Genomic DNA, 14,508 nt, shown 5'->3' with positions numbered 1-14,508 from the left:
AATTTATTATCAGTGTTGAAAACAGTTGTGCTGCTTAATATTTTGGTGGAAACCATGTTACATTTATTTTCAGGATTCTTTGATGAATAATAGAACTTTAAAACTAAAAACTAAAAACTTCAGGATCCTTAATAACATTATAAATGTCTTTACTGTCACTATTCAATTTAAGGTATCCTTGCTCAATAAATATCTGAAAAAATAGCATTTCTTAAAAAAATTTTTTTATTCTTAATGACCCCAAACTTTTTTTCTTACATTTTTTCTTCAGATCATTGTTGCCAAGCAGCTTTAAATGTTTCAAGTAAAACAAAAGTTTAAAAATAAAGGCTTTGCTAAATGAATGGAAGGGAGAGCATTTTTATTGAACATTTCTTCTTTTTTATTATTTATTTTTCCTTTTAATACATAGAACCTTAACCTTGTTGATTTAACAGAAAAGTGGAGGAAGAGTTCTTCATGTAAATAAAAACTGTTTTGCCATTATTTCTGTTGAAGTCTATAGCATCAGTTGATGCTATCAAAAATATAGGCAAGGCAAGGCAGCGTGTGTGCGTGTGTGTGTGTGTGTGTGTGTGTGTGTTGCCTGCTACCATATTTTGTATATTACCCAGCTCTGCAGTCACATAAAGTGCCTTAGTGAGAGCTGATGTTTTTGTTTGTTATTTGCAGAAGTCTAACTGGTTTCATTTGCCTATAGAGGTGGGGGAGTTTTTTCTCTCTAGTCTGGACATGTAAAGTAGTGCTGTGCTTCACTGAAATAATTTCAGTTTTCACAGTCCCTCATCACAGCCACACAAAAACATTCCTGGAAAACTGCAAAGACTTAAGCAGTCACACTCATAAGCGTGCTTCACCACATAGACTGCTTTTTAAACTTTACTGCACCAATAATGACAAATTAATTCAAAGCATAAAATAAATATTCATACTTGGATTAGTGCAGCTTTTAAATGTGACTCTTAAAGGTTCTCAAAGGTCAAACAAAGAATCAGGTACTTTTGTTGCAACATCCTTCTTGTTATTTGTGTCAAAAATCTGGAACTCGCCGCAGAAAACCACATAAACTTAATTTCTGTTGCTCTCAGTCTCATATTACTCAGCTTCTGACTCCTGACCCAAAGAAATTATCATTATTCAATTGGTCCTTTGTGGTGGTGGTTGTGTGGAGAAGTAGTTGAAGATATGGTCTACTAAACAAAATGGGTTTAAGCTCCCACAGGGGATATCCATCATCACCATTGTGCCCTTGAGCAAGACACTTAAATAGATAATCCACCCAAATGAAAACTGTCATCATTTAGTCACCCTAATGTCATTCAGACCTGTATGACTGTCTTTAGTGGCAACCAAACAACATTGTTGTCCACTGACTTCCATTGTATTAAAAAATACAATGTCAACAAAGAATATCTTCTGTCAAGTGTGAGTAAATGATTACAGAATTTTCATCTTTGGGATCTGTTTAATTCTAGGTTGCTCCAGGAAGTCTTTCCTTGGATTCTCTTCAGATCCTACTAACTTTCTGTCATTTGTTTCCCAGAGTGCCCTCTTACACTGGACAGCCCCAAAAGTGAAGCACGAACATGCACTAGCAGCAGTAGACTAGCGGCCCTGAAAAAACAGAACGACATTGAGTTGAAGGTGAAGCAGGGGGCCGAGAACATGATCCAGATGTATTCAAATGGCTCCTCAAAGGTAATGTACCATTTGGTTTTATTTAATGACTCTTTTTGCTTAAGGCTTCTCTTTTTCCAGTGATGCAGAATCCGGGACTCTGTTGTTTACAAAGCACAGGAGAGAACACTATAGTCCCCTTTTGGCCCTCAACCTACACACACAACCAGTCAAACGTTTATTCCTGTGATGCAAAGCTGAATTTTCAGCATCATTACTCCAGTCTTCAGTGTCACATGATCCTTCAGAAATCATTCTAATATGCTGATTTGTTGCCGAAGAGACTTTCCTTATTACTATCAATGTTAAAAACAATTGCTTAATATTTTTGTGGAAACAGTCATATTTTTTCCCCCCAGGATTCTTTGATGAATAGAAAGTTCAAAAGAACAGCATTTATTTGATATAGAAATCTTTTGGAACAATACAAATGTCTTTACTGTCACTTTTGATGCTGAAAAAATTATTAATTTCTTTCAAATAAAAAAACTTTGACTCCAAACTTTTGAATGGTAGTGTATGAGCAAGGAAAAAAAAGGCCAACACATAAAATACATCTAAATTCACTTTGTTAGAAACACGGACCCCAGAACTCCTGCTTCTCTTTTAATGTCATGTTAGAGTGCAGCTTTCCTGAGAGGTTTGGCCACAGGAGTGGTGCTGACGGTGAGCTTATCCCCTCTGACTACACACACAGACACACACACACCGTCAGGATGTGGAGTGTTAACAGGCCTGAAGCACAGTGCAGCCCTATGGGAAATTAAACAAGGGCTGATGTCAACCAGGAAATGACTTGTAAATGGAAGCCTTTCCTTCTCACAGTCTGTCAGACGGGACGCAGTCCCTGGAATATGTTTAGCCTCTGCCCAGCCTGCACGAGAGTGTCTAATAAAGTGAAGTGAAAATAAAAAACATGAGGAAGAGAATTTCCTGTCAAACAACATTTCATCACATAAAATCTGTATCCAGGGCTCCAGACTAACTTTTTGCCTTGGTTGCACTGGTGCGCCTAACTTTTTTATTTAGGTGCACCAGCACAAAATTTGGGTGCACACAATTGTTTTGTTTTTTAAGCACAATTATACTGTATATAAAAATCGTAAAAAAAATTTTTTTCAAGTGCTTCACTGAGCTGCCAAACTAACTATTTTGAGTCTCTAGCTCAGGCGCAGTAGGCTCTACCTCCGTCCCTGAGTCGGATGCCATCTCCAACGAAGGACCAGGGCATGGCATCTTACCAGGGACTGGGGAGACTGGTGGCTGAAGTAGCTCCATGTCTGGGCTGTTGTCGGAGCATTGACCGGGGAGTAAAGGGTTTTAACGGTATTCCTACTCTTACCGATACTGCTTATCGATCAGGTACTTTAACTGTATTCTTATCAGTTCTTTTTGTTTAATATATATATTAAACAAAGATAAACAATAGATAAACAAAAGATAAACAATTGAACAAAGATACACATTATATAGGCCTACACAGTGCTTTAATTTCAGGAAGGTCTACTAACATTACTGATCAGGTATGGTCTAAAAAGAAATCTAATAAAGTAATCACATGTAAAATAACACTACATAATTTATCATAAATAGATTAATGCTTATTAAAGCTGAAGTTATTCTTTCAAGAGCTGTGAGTGATTTTTCTCTTGTTGTTTGATTCGCAGTAATGGCGCAATCGTCAGCATGTTTATTAGACTGCTGCCCCTTTAAGACCGAGTGCAAATCTAATAGGCTAAGTTACTGATGCACCAAATTCTCCCAACTATTCCAGAACTACATCCATTTAAGACATAAACTGTTTTTACTGAATCTCCAAGCCGGTCATTTTGACATACTTTTGTATACATTTTGATCGTTTCGCACATGAAAAAACCCAAAGTATAATTTGCTTGTCTCGGTCTGTTTCGGAGCGCGCGCCGCCTTGCGAACAGCATCTCTTGCGCAGATTTTTGTGCCTTTAATTGCTCTTTTAATTATTTAACGTGTCCCGCAATTTAGCAACAGTAGCTAGACTGCATTTTACAACAATCACCGATCGTGCTGATTCTGTCGGTAAGTTTGAGTTTTAGGGAGAAATGACAGCGCAATGCTGCGAAGGGAAGAAGTTGCGCAAGACAGAATGCGGCTATAGTTTTTAATGGTTTTACCTCAATATATTATTTTTTATAATATTTGGAAGCCGAAATCTAAAATAAAATCAGAATAATATCACAGACCTTAAGTGTAACCAGGCTACGTTTGAATGTTTAATTCTGTCCTCCGTCGTCACTCATTAAGCAGGGCTGTAGTGTTGTGCGAGCTGTGGCACCGCGTGAGAGAAGAGTGTGAGTTCCGTCAAAGGAGAACAAACGCTTAGTTCGTGGAGAGGCAGTGGATGCGAGGACATTAGGTGCACCGGTGCGACCTAGGTAAAATTTTAGTCGCACCCTTAAGCCTGTTTTATGCTTCTGCGTCGAATCGACGGCGTACCCCCGCGGACCCCTCTGCGTCGACGCGAACCTCGACGCGACCCCTCCGCCGTAGCTTGACGTGCACCTCCAAAAAATTGTAACTACGCGTCGCGGTGACGCAGACCGCAGGGGCTGTGATTGGTCAGATTATACATCATTGTGACACTGAAGACAGGAGAAATGATTCTGAAAATTCAGTTTTGATCACAGGAATAAATTACACTTTACTGTATAGTCACATAGAAAACAGCTGTTTTAAATTGTAATAATATTTCACAATTATACTGTTTTTGCTTTGTATTTTTAATCAAATAAACACAGCCTTGGTGAGCAGAAGAGACTTCTTTTAAAAACATTAAAAATCTTACCGATCTAAAACTTTTGACCGGTAGTGTATTTGTATATATTTATATATATTCTTTTCTTTTTTTTGTTGTTGCTAGAAATAAACTTCAATCAATCAAATCAATGTTTGTTTTGAAAAAAAGTTTGTTGTTTATTTACAATACAATGTTCACGGGTACATCATGGATATCAAGTAATTAACCAAGTTAACATGTTTCCCGTCGAGGCTTCCAACGCAGTTTGGGAAGTTCCAAAGTCGCCAGAAATCTGAAGCAATAGCTTCCCACTGGCTGGTTGAAGGGCAGGGCAAAAATTCGGGCTGCAGCGCAGTCCACAGCGCTTTGCAGACCTCCGATACTATGCGGGACACCGTGGTCGCACCCATTTTGTAGCCCAACCCGGTGATCTGTTGGTTTGCACCCGAAGATAAAATCTTTAAAGTCACTGCCAGTCTCTGAGCGAGGTCAATAGGCATACTGTGTGTAGTCTGATGCTGTATTAACGGCTTTAAACGATGAACAAGATCGTCAAATCGACCTTTCGACATCCGAAAATACTTAAAGTGCATTTCTTCGTCCAAGTCCCTCAGCGGTCGAACAACCGTAACAAATTCGCCAATCCTTCCCCTGTCTTCGTGCACTGGTCGTACAGACCACCTTCGCTGACGTCTTCTTTTTCTTCTACGATTAAACATTTGCAATAAAATCATTTGTTGTTCAACGTTGATTAGCTCCAGCTGCAACAACACTCTCTCTCTTTCGCTCGCCATTGTCGGAAATGAAAAAGCGGAACCGGCGCATGGAACCAAAACAAACTAGGAAAGAGATTCGCGAACCACACCACCCCCCTAGCGTTCTGGCGGTGAAATGCACCGCGATGCAACGCAACCCGACGCAGAACCATAAAACGGTCACGACGCCGTTGGAGTGACGGCGTAGCTACGCCGTGGAGTTGACGCAGAAGCATAATGAGGGCTTTAGTCGCACTCTAGAGCCCTGGTATCTATATTTGCATGACTTCTGTTCTATGACTATGTTGTTGACTTCACAGGACAGGAAACTGCTTGCAACAGCACAGCAGATGCTTCAAGACAGCAAAACAAAGATCGAGTTCATCCGAATGCAGATCCTCAAAGCCAGTCAAACCAGCGAGCTCAGCTTCGACAACAATGATGTCATTGGTAACACTCAAACGTAGTTCCTCCAGCATTAGCAGTCACAGTTCAACAAAACACAAAGTAATAAATATATTTGTGGCGTTGTGGTGCAGCCAAACCCATCATCAGTCCACTGGACCTGCGGGTGGAGGAGCTCTGCCATCACACACGGATAGAGTACGCTGTGGCCGAGGGGGCCAAGAATGTCATGAAGCTGTTGGGCTCTGGCAAACTGGCTGAGAAGAGGGCGCACTCAGAGGTATCTTCAACTGTATTGTCATCACTTTTAGCACTATTTTTAAGTTTGAACATGTTTATAGTTTTCACCTTCTGACCCTTGCAGTCTTGGAAAACAAGGTGGTTAGAGAGACCACCAGCAGTGTACGAGCTTGACATAGAATAGAATAGAATAGAATAGAATAGAATAGAATAGAATTGATTTTTATTATTTTTTATTATTTGACACTTACAATTAAGCAAGGTTACAATTTAATTTGTAAGCTTTCTTGTGTGAAATAAAATAAAATAAATAATTTGTAAGGTTTCTTAATTGTGTAAAATAATAATAATGGGATTTTAATTTTTTAAATAAAATATTTGATTCCAGACACGCAAGATTAAAAAATTAAATGAAAGAAAATAATATAATTTAATTTAATTTGTAAGCTTGCATGTTAGTGTGAAATAAAAATCAGATAATACAATTTGACTGACATTCTTGACAGACATGGTCACTATCTCCTTGTTAAGTTGTGGCACAACAAATACTGTTTCCAGGTTCAAGCCTCTACTCCATTTCAAGTGAGAATACTATCTCCACATCTGTATATGAGCACTGTTTAATTATTTATGAAACCAAAATGAAAATTATGTCATCATTTACTCACCCTCAAGTTGTTTCAAACCTGTATCCAAAAGTCTGTGCCAACCCAGATAGTTGACGTTAGCCATTGACTTCTATAGTAGGAAAAAAATACTATGGAAGTCAATGGCTAACGTCAACTCTCTGGTTACAAACATTCTTCAATCTTCTATTCTTTCAAACAATCTTCTTTTGTGTTCAGAAGAAGAAAGAAATTCATACAGGTTTGGAACAACATGAGGGTGAGTAAATCATGACAAAGTTTAAATTTTTGGGTGAACTATCCCTTTAAGCCAGGGTTTCTCAAACTCGGTCCTGGAGGGCCACTGTCCTGCACAGTTTAGCTCCAACCCTGATCAAACACACCTAGCTGTGAGTTTCTAGTAATCCTGAACATAGATATCATATAATAAAGGCTAGATGTCTCGTCCGCGCTGCTGGCCAATGGAGGTCGACGTCCGCACACGGCGGCCATCTTACCACAGGGTGCTCGCTCACTCGTAACATGGTGCATGTACTTTTAAATAACCATAACTTGCTCAATTTTCTACCGATTTTCAAGCGGTTTGGTTTGTTATAAACGTCAGACTCGTAGTTATGACACTGCATACATATGAATAATTACAACAATGGACTTCCATATGAAATAATTATAGCCACGTTAATAACGTTTGTAAGAAACCAAACCGTTTGTAAATCCGTCAAGATTTCAGCGAGATAAGAGGATTTGTGTGCGTGCTGATCACTCACCTTAATTCACAGCTTTCCCTGTGGTAAGATGGCCGCCGGTGATGCCGGAAGTGACTCCGCCGTAAGACATCTAGCCTTTATTATATGATATCTATGATCCTGAACACATTGATTAGCTTGCTCAGGTGTGTTTGATCAGGGTTGGAGGTAAACTGTGCAGGACAGTGGCCCTCCAAGACCGAGTTTGAGAAACCCTGCTTTAAGCTAAGCTTTAAAAACTCACAATGTACACTACTGTCTCTTGTTTCGTGGCCATCTGAGATTTCGGTATGAAGATAAAAGTTAGACTTTTTTGATAGTACTACTGCACACCATGAGATATTTTAGCTCCATTTGTTGTTTGCTTTTGGGATTTGATAGTGTTTGGACCCGGAAATGCTTTAAGTCAGACTTCACAACCAGATGGACCAGAATTATATGCAAAAAACAGCTGCATGGAAATTCTCCTTTTATGTTCCATGTCAAAAATATTGAAACAATATTGTTGGTGAACTATTCTTTTACTGCCATTGTTTTCAGCTTACCATATACAAAGTAAGGTTCACCTGTGCATCCATGTAACTGTCATTAAGTCCTCTGCTGCAATTCTGTGAAATCCAGGCCCAGGCCAGATTCAATGAGTCCAATCAGAAGCTGGATTTGTTGAAGTATTCCCTGGAGCAGAGACTCAATGAGCTTCCGAAGAACCACCCCAAGAGCAGTCTGATCATGGAGGAGTTATCGCTCATGTCCTCTCCGGCCCTCAGTCCCCGCCAGAGCTTCATATCCACACAGAACCACAACAGCACTGTCAAGAACCAGAACAGCTCCAAACCAGCTGCACTCACAGGTGACTAACACGTATTCCCTTCAGATTTAGCTTAATATGTTAAATGAAGCGGTTAACTGGGGTCAGTACTTTTTTTAAAAAAGTAATGCATATTTTTATTCATCAAGGATGCATAAATTGATCAAAAGTGACAGTAAAGACATTTATGATCTTATACAAGATTTCTATTTCAAATAAATGCTGTTCTTTGCAACTTTCTATTAATCAAAGTTCAGTTAAAAAAAAAATTCAGTTTCCTTAAAAAGATTTAGGTGTACAACTGTTTTCAGCATTGATAATAATAATAAATGTTTCTTGAGCAGCAAATCAGCATATTAGAATGATTTCTGAAGGATGTGACACTGAAGACTGGAGTAGTGATGCTGAAAATCCAGCTTTGCCATTTAAAAATATAAAAATAGATAACAATTATTTTAAAACAAAATATTTCACAATATTACATTTTTACTGTATTTTTGATCAAACAAATACAGCCTTGGTGAGCAGAAGAGACTTCTTTCAAAAACATTTTTAAAAATCATACTAACCAGAAACTCTTGAACAGCAGTGTTTTTTTAATGGTGACTGTTATTGACTAAAACAGGCAAGTTAGAGGTTCGACTCATGGGATGTCAGGACCTGTTAGACAGTGTTCCTGGACGGTCAAAAGCCACATCGGTGCCGCTGCCCGGTTGGAGCCCCAGTGAAACGCGCTCCTCTTTCATGAGCCGTGGGAACCGCAGGGGAACCAGCGTTCGAAATCTCTCCAAAAATGATGACTTGTCCAGTTGAGTAGTTCTTAGTGCTTTATTTCAAGTGGCTTTTCACAAGCCTTTTATTTGAGTTATTCAACTGTGCCAGTTTAGGAGCTTAATATGTGTATGTGTTTCTGTTTGACTCCAGATGAGATTAGTGCTGTTCTGAAGCTTGACAACACTGTAGTTGGTCAGACCAGTTGGAAACCTGTCAGTAATCAGTCGTGGGACCAGAAGTTTACGTTAGAGCTAGACCGGGTAAAACTCACAGTACATGTTTATTTAAACATGATACATTCAAAACACTCCTGCATCTTGTTTCTATATGCTGTGACAAATGTTTGTGTACCGTAGTCTCGTGAGCTGGAGATCTCGGTGTATTGGAGAGATTGGCGGTCTCTTTGTGCAGTGAAATTCCTGCGACTGGAGGACTTCCTGGACAACCAGCGGCATGGAATGTGCCTTTACCTTGAGCCACAAGGGACTCTGTTTGCAGAGGTACCTTTACAATATTGTCTCTCAGCAATCAATACTTTCTCACAAAGAGCCCTCTGATTAGCAGCCTGGAGCTCTGTGAGAAAGTCAGAGGAATTCCTCACGCTCAGTGGCCCCTGAAACCCCCGAGCAGGTTTTCCCACCTTTGCTTCTTTAATGAAACTGAGCCTAGTAGATCTGAAGTGGAATTTGATTAATTTTCAGAGCTTGGTCTAAAAGCCGTTTTTGTTACAGGTTACCTTTTTTAATCCGGTCATTGAGCGAAGAACCAAACTCCAAAGGCAAAAGAAGATCTTTTCAAAGCAACAAGGTGAGCGCATCTCCACTACATGGAGTATTATGTCTTTTTTTTGTAATTGTCAATTCATCAGACCCTTTAGGCCTTGTGTCCACCAAAGCGTTTTTAAGCCAGCTGAAAACGTCAGGCGCTCTGCTGAAACGCCCAGCTGTGGGCACTTGAGTGCTTCGGCAGCGCAGCATTTTTTTTACAGTTGAGACACTTTGCTTGCTATGATACGTAATATCTGCGGAAGTGTTACTATTATCTCGTTTCACAGATAGTTTGTTTCTGTATTCCTTCTATATAGAAATTTCAATACAATGTAAAGTATTTTCTCTGGCTGTTGTTTAAAATTTGTATGCTTTTTATTATGCTTGTTGTCACCTTTTGCCGTTGTACAAGCAGGATGTGCCGGTTGGTTGTGTTTTATTTTTGTCCCGCCCCTCCTGCTCTGTGATTGGACAGCTGAGTAAAAAGTGACAGGGATGAGTGCTGCGTTTTACCCAAAGTAGAACATTCTTCAACTCTCGATGACCAGTAAAAAAAATGGCGAGCACTCAGCGTGAAATAAACGCTCAGCCTTGTCACGTTACTGGCGCTCCCATTGAAAACAATTGGAAAAATCTGCTAGCCTCGGGAGAAAACCGTTTTGGTTGTCATTTAGGGTTTCTTGTACCAAAAACGATTGGTAAAATAGCTTTGCAGGACTTTTTGCCAGACTTGTAGAATTAAATTGTGGCCTTTTTTTGGTAGTGCATATTTAAAATTTCTATTTGAACACCTGCTTGTATGTATAGAATAAATACCCAGATAGCCTACTACATTTGCCAAAAAAGAGTAATTATTGTACTGTATCCCACAATGCAATACTCTCAAGACTCAACATTTCATTTTCAGTGTGAGGGCTGAAACAAAAGTAATAAGTCACAATTTCCTCTTTTATTTGTTTGAACTGTAAAAAGTTCAAATGTTTTTACACATAATTTGATTAAAAATGCTAAATAACCTACAAGATAACAACTGGACACCACTTACTGAAATCCTCATGAATTGATGGGGTAAATCAAAAATTGCCCCCAAAAAAGGTTATTTCAACCTAAATAACTCATAATGGGCCAATTATAAATGCAGTGCCTTTTTATAATGCAGGCACACTGCTTGTAATAAAGCAAAACAGTGTTTTATTCCCACTTGTCAACAGACCAGGGCTTCAGTCCCAAATCTGCTCCTGCACCTTTACACCATTTGGTGCAAGTTATGTTATTGTCATTGTAGCTTCTTGTTTATATAACCATGATCTCTAAGTAAAGGGGTTTATAGGGGTCTGATGAATGTATTTCTTTTCGTCTCCCATGTCTGTAGAGAGAACGTTTCTGCGGGCCCCTCAGATGAGCATCGGTACATGGGGCCGGCTGGTGAAGAGGGCCATTCCCTCTCCCAATAACTCATTTAGTCCTCAAGTGGCCGAGCTGGCTGCTGAGACTGGACATAGCAGTCTCCCAGGAACCCCTGCTCTGAGGAGGTATGAACATACAATTCACACAAACACTGGTAAACAAGTCACTTTTGTCTAGGTGGTGCTTTTATGTGTCTGTTTGCATTTGTCTGGCCTCTCTAGTGAGCCAATTGTGGCAAAACTGGACTTTGACAAAGACGCTACACCAAAGCCTTACTCTCCTGTTAGTATAAGAGAAGTCCTGCCTGAGGTCCAGATCCCCAACAAAGAGCGAGAACAGGTAACATCACACGCTATCATGTGGTTGTTGTAGAGATAAGCCGCCCAGGCATCTGAATTGATGCCATCTGTTTCCTTGAAAGCACAGTTAAAAGACTCTGAGGATAAAGATCTGAAGCAGACATATAATTCATGTTCAGTCTCTCATCTGCCCCCTTGCATTTGAAAGGAATAGGAAATCCCTTCATCGTTACTTTTATTAACATAAAGATACAGTCTCATCTTGTATAAACAGAATGTCTTTTTTCTTTTACAGGACACTTTGACCGCATTTGACTACCGAATTGACAGGAACAGCATCATTGTTCAGTCTGACCTTGAGGAAGCCGTGGAACGTGAGACTCAACCGTCAGCATTACAGCTCATAACTTTTCAAAAGAACACAGAAATAAGGTGAACTTTTTATAATTCATATGTTTTTCTTGTACTAACAAATATACACTTGACTGAAGGTCTTTTGTTGTTTTAGGGAAGAAGAAGAAGAGGAAGAACAGTTTCATTTCAGTCTTAAAGACTTTAAATGTGTTGCAGTGTTAGGACGGGGACATTTTGGAAAGGTACGAGGGTTTTATTATTTAGTGGTGATTTAAGGCAATAGTCCTATTGGATATTTACTATACTTTGGCATTTTTTGTGAATGCTCTTTTCCTCTGTTTTTAGAATGTCTTTATCGTCATCTTACGCTCACTTCAAGTTTCAGCACATTTAAAAACAGCAAGCACAGCTGACCAAAGTGCTGAACAACACAAAAAACGAAGAAACACAGGGCAAACCACATATTTATGACAGAAGCTCACAGTGAATTGAAAGCCAAGGAAAAGAAATGGGTTTTAAGAGACGACTTCGTTAATCTTAAAAAAGAACGAATAAATTAATAACACTGTTGAATTAACAATATTTATTTATTTATTTATTTAATATGGACCATTTATCAGTTATTGTCCATAACATGAAAAAAAATGTTCAGCTTGTCAGCATCTGGCTGAATTTTAATATTCGTACATCCCTTCTTTTTTGCTATTAACCTTTTTATTAAGTGATCAGGCTTTCCAGTATTTATTTTCTGTAACAGATCATAGTCACCTAGAATCACCTTAGCAACATATTTTGGTGCCCTGACAAATACCCAAAATAGTGGCGGTGAAAGGCAAACACAATTCACAGAAAATGAAAACATCTTACATCTCGATCTGTATCACTTTACCTTTTCCCTTAGGTGTTACTAGCGGAATACAGTATTACAGGTGAAATGTTTGCCATCAAGGCCCTTAAGAAAGGAGATATTGTTGCCCGTGATGAGGTTGAAAGGTAAAACTTTTTTTCAAAGTTTTATATATGATCATTTGTGAGCAACATATATCAACTACTAGCTTATTTGATCCTGTCTTGTTTCCTATTTTCCCAGTTTGATGTGTGAGAAGAGGATATTCGAGACTGTGAACAGCGTGCGGCACCCGTTCCTGGTCAATCTTTTTGCGTGTTTCCAGACCAAGGAGCATGTGTGTTTTGTGATGGAGTATGCGGCAGGAGGAGACCTCATGATGCACATTCACGCCGATGTGTTTTCAGAGCCACGGGCCACGTGAGTGACACTAAAGTCGTGCTTTTTAAGATGGTTGTAATCAAGCCTTTATCAGCACTACATCTTCTGTTGTTCTTGATTGTTGCAGGTTTTATGCAGCTTGTGTCGTCCTGGGGTTGCAGTTTTTACATGAGCACAGGATTGTATACAGGTATGTGTTCTGTACTTAAGGCCCGATATACTTCAAAACTGGTGTGACGCCATTTCAAATAAAATCAGGTCAAAACGAAGTTTTTGGACTTTGTTTCTGTAGTTTGAAACAGCTTGCCAAAGCGATCCAGAAAAGTTCACTCCAGCTAGTAAACACCTTCGAACTTCCATTGGTTTGTGGCGATGACGTATTAAGTAGGTGTGTGCTGAGGCTCCGCCGCCTTTGAAGTGGAAAGATTCATTTATCCTGTTCAGTCCGTTGAGGTCAGACGTCCACGAGTAAAAACATGAACACGTTGGAGAGCTGCTTTATAGTAAAAACTTAAGTTGTAATTCTAATAGAAAGAGACACATTGACACTGTTTAATACTGTAAAGCTACTGCTTTATCTCAATCTTTTGTATAAAGTGCTATATAAATAAAAAAGGCTGTACTTGACTGGAGTGCTTAATTGCAGAGTTCATGCAAACATCCACATCGCTATGATCAGACGCTTTCTTAACTGCTGTTTTCTCACCGCTGTCATTTTTCTTATTTATTTTGATATTGAGAGGAAAGCGTGCAGCACATATTCATCTAAGCGCCGCTCTCATCAGTGTGGGCGGTGGCAGTATGTTCACTAACAGTATACCGCTGGTCATGTATGGTCACTTTCTTTTTACCTCCAAGTAAAGAACGAAAAAGAACTTCACAAGTATATCGAGGCTATTAACTATTCAAATTTTGACAAGAATGTTTGTTTTTCATATATTTATTTGAGGATTAATACATTTATTCTTCAGAGATCTGAAGTTGGATAACTTACTACTTGACACAGAGGGATTTGTCAAGATTGCTGACTTTGGTCTTTGCAAAGAAGGTAAGGGTATGTTTGTTTTTGTGTTGCCCTCTGTACATGCACCAGATGCACATGTTCTACCTCTTTCTGTGTTAGGAATGGGTTACCGGGACAGGACGAGCACTTTCTGTGGCACTCCAGAATTTCTGGCTCCTGAAGTGTTAACCGAAACATCCTACACGCGTGCAGTGGACTGGTGGGGGCTCGGCGTGCTCATTTTTGAGATGCTTGTCGGGGAGGTCAGAGCTCATCTACTTGTACATCTCTCCAAATATACTATTGTGTAAAAGATGGGGGTCTGCAAGATTTTTGAATGCTTTGAAAGAAGTCTCACCAAGGCTGCATTTATTTAAAAAACAAAACAAAAAAGTAATATTGTGAAATAGTTCTTTTAAATTGTAATAATGTTTTATAATTTAATATATTTTAAAATCTTCTCTACAGTCTTCAGTCGCATGAAAATATTCTAATATGCTGATTTGGTGCTCAAGAAACATTTCTTATTATCAACGTTGAAAACATTTGTGTTGCTTAATATTTTTGTGAAATCTGTTCTTTGGTCATTTCAGGATTCTTTAATGACTAGAAAGTTCAGAAGAATATAATTTATTTGAAATGGAAA

At 39.1% G+C, this 14,508-nt stretch overlaps 1 protein-coding gene across 2 annotated transcripts in view; it reads left to right on the top strand.

Annotated features, from left to right (window-relative positions):
- pkn2a (protein kinase N2a) overlaps positions 1-14,508 on the top strand; it is a 38,684-nt gene that overhangs the window by 21,730 nt on the left and 2,446 nt on the right. The window contains exons 3-19 of one of the 2 annotated variants that reach the window (XM_082172317.1): positions 1,544-1,698; positions 5,526-5,655; positions 5,745-5,890; positions 7,844-8,072; positions 8,656-8,838; positions 8,955-9,064; positions 9,161-9,304; positions 9,536-9,611; positions 10,944-11,103; positions 11,200-11,317; positions 11,573-11,709; positions 11,786-11,873; positions 12,533-12,624; positions 12,722-12,898; positions 12,987-13,049; positions 13,831-13,907; positions 13,983-14,125. In XM_082172317.1, the coding sequence (XP_082028443.1) occupies positions 1,544-1,698; positions 5,526-5,655; positions 5,745-5,890; positions 7,844-8,072; positions 8,656-8,838; positions 8,955-9,064; positions 9,161-9,304; positions 9,536-9,611; positions 10,944-11,103; positions 11,200-11,317; positions 11,573-11,709; positions 11,786-11,873; positions 12,533-12,624; positions 12,722-12,898; positions 12,987-13,049; positions 13,831-13,907; positions 13,983-14,125 (2,228 nt within the window). The other variant, XM_082172318.1, reaches the window with a different exon arrangement.

Source organism: Leuciscus leuciscus (genome assembly GCF_965113295.1).
Source record: "Leuciscus leuciscus genome assembly, chromosome: 6".
NCBI classification, from domain to species: Eukaryota; Metazoa; Chordata; class Actinopteri; order Cypriniformes; family Leuciscidae; genus Leuciscus; species Leuciscus leuciscus.
The sequence above is the reverse complement of the archived record's forward strand: the minus strand, read 5'-3'. Positions and strand labels throughout refer to the sequence as shown.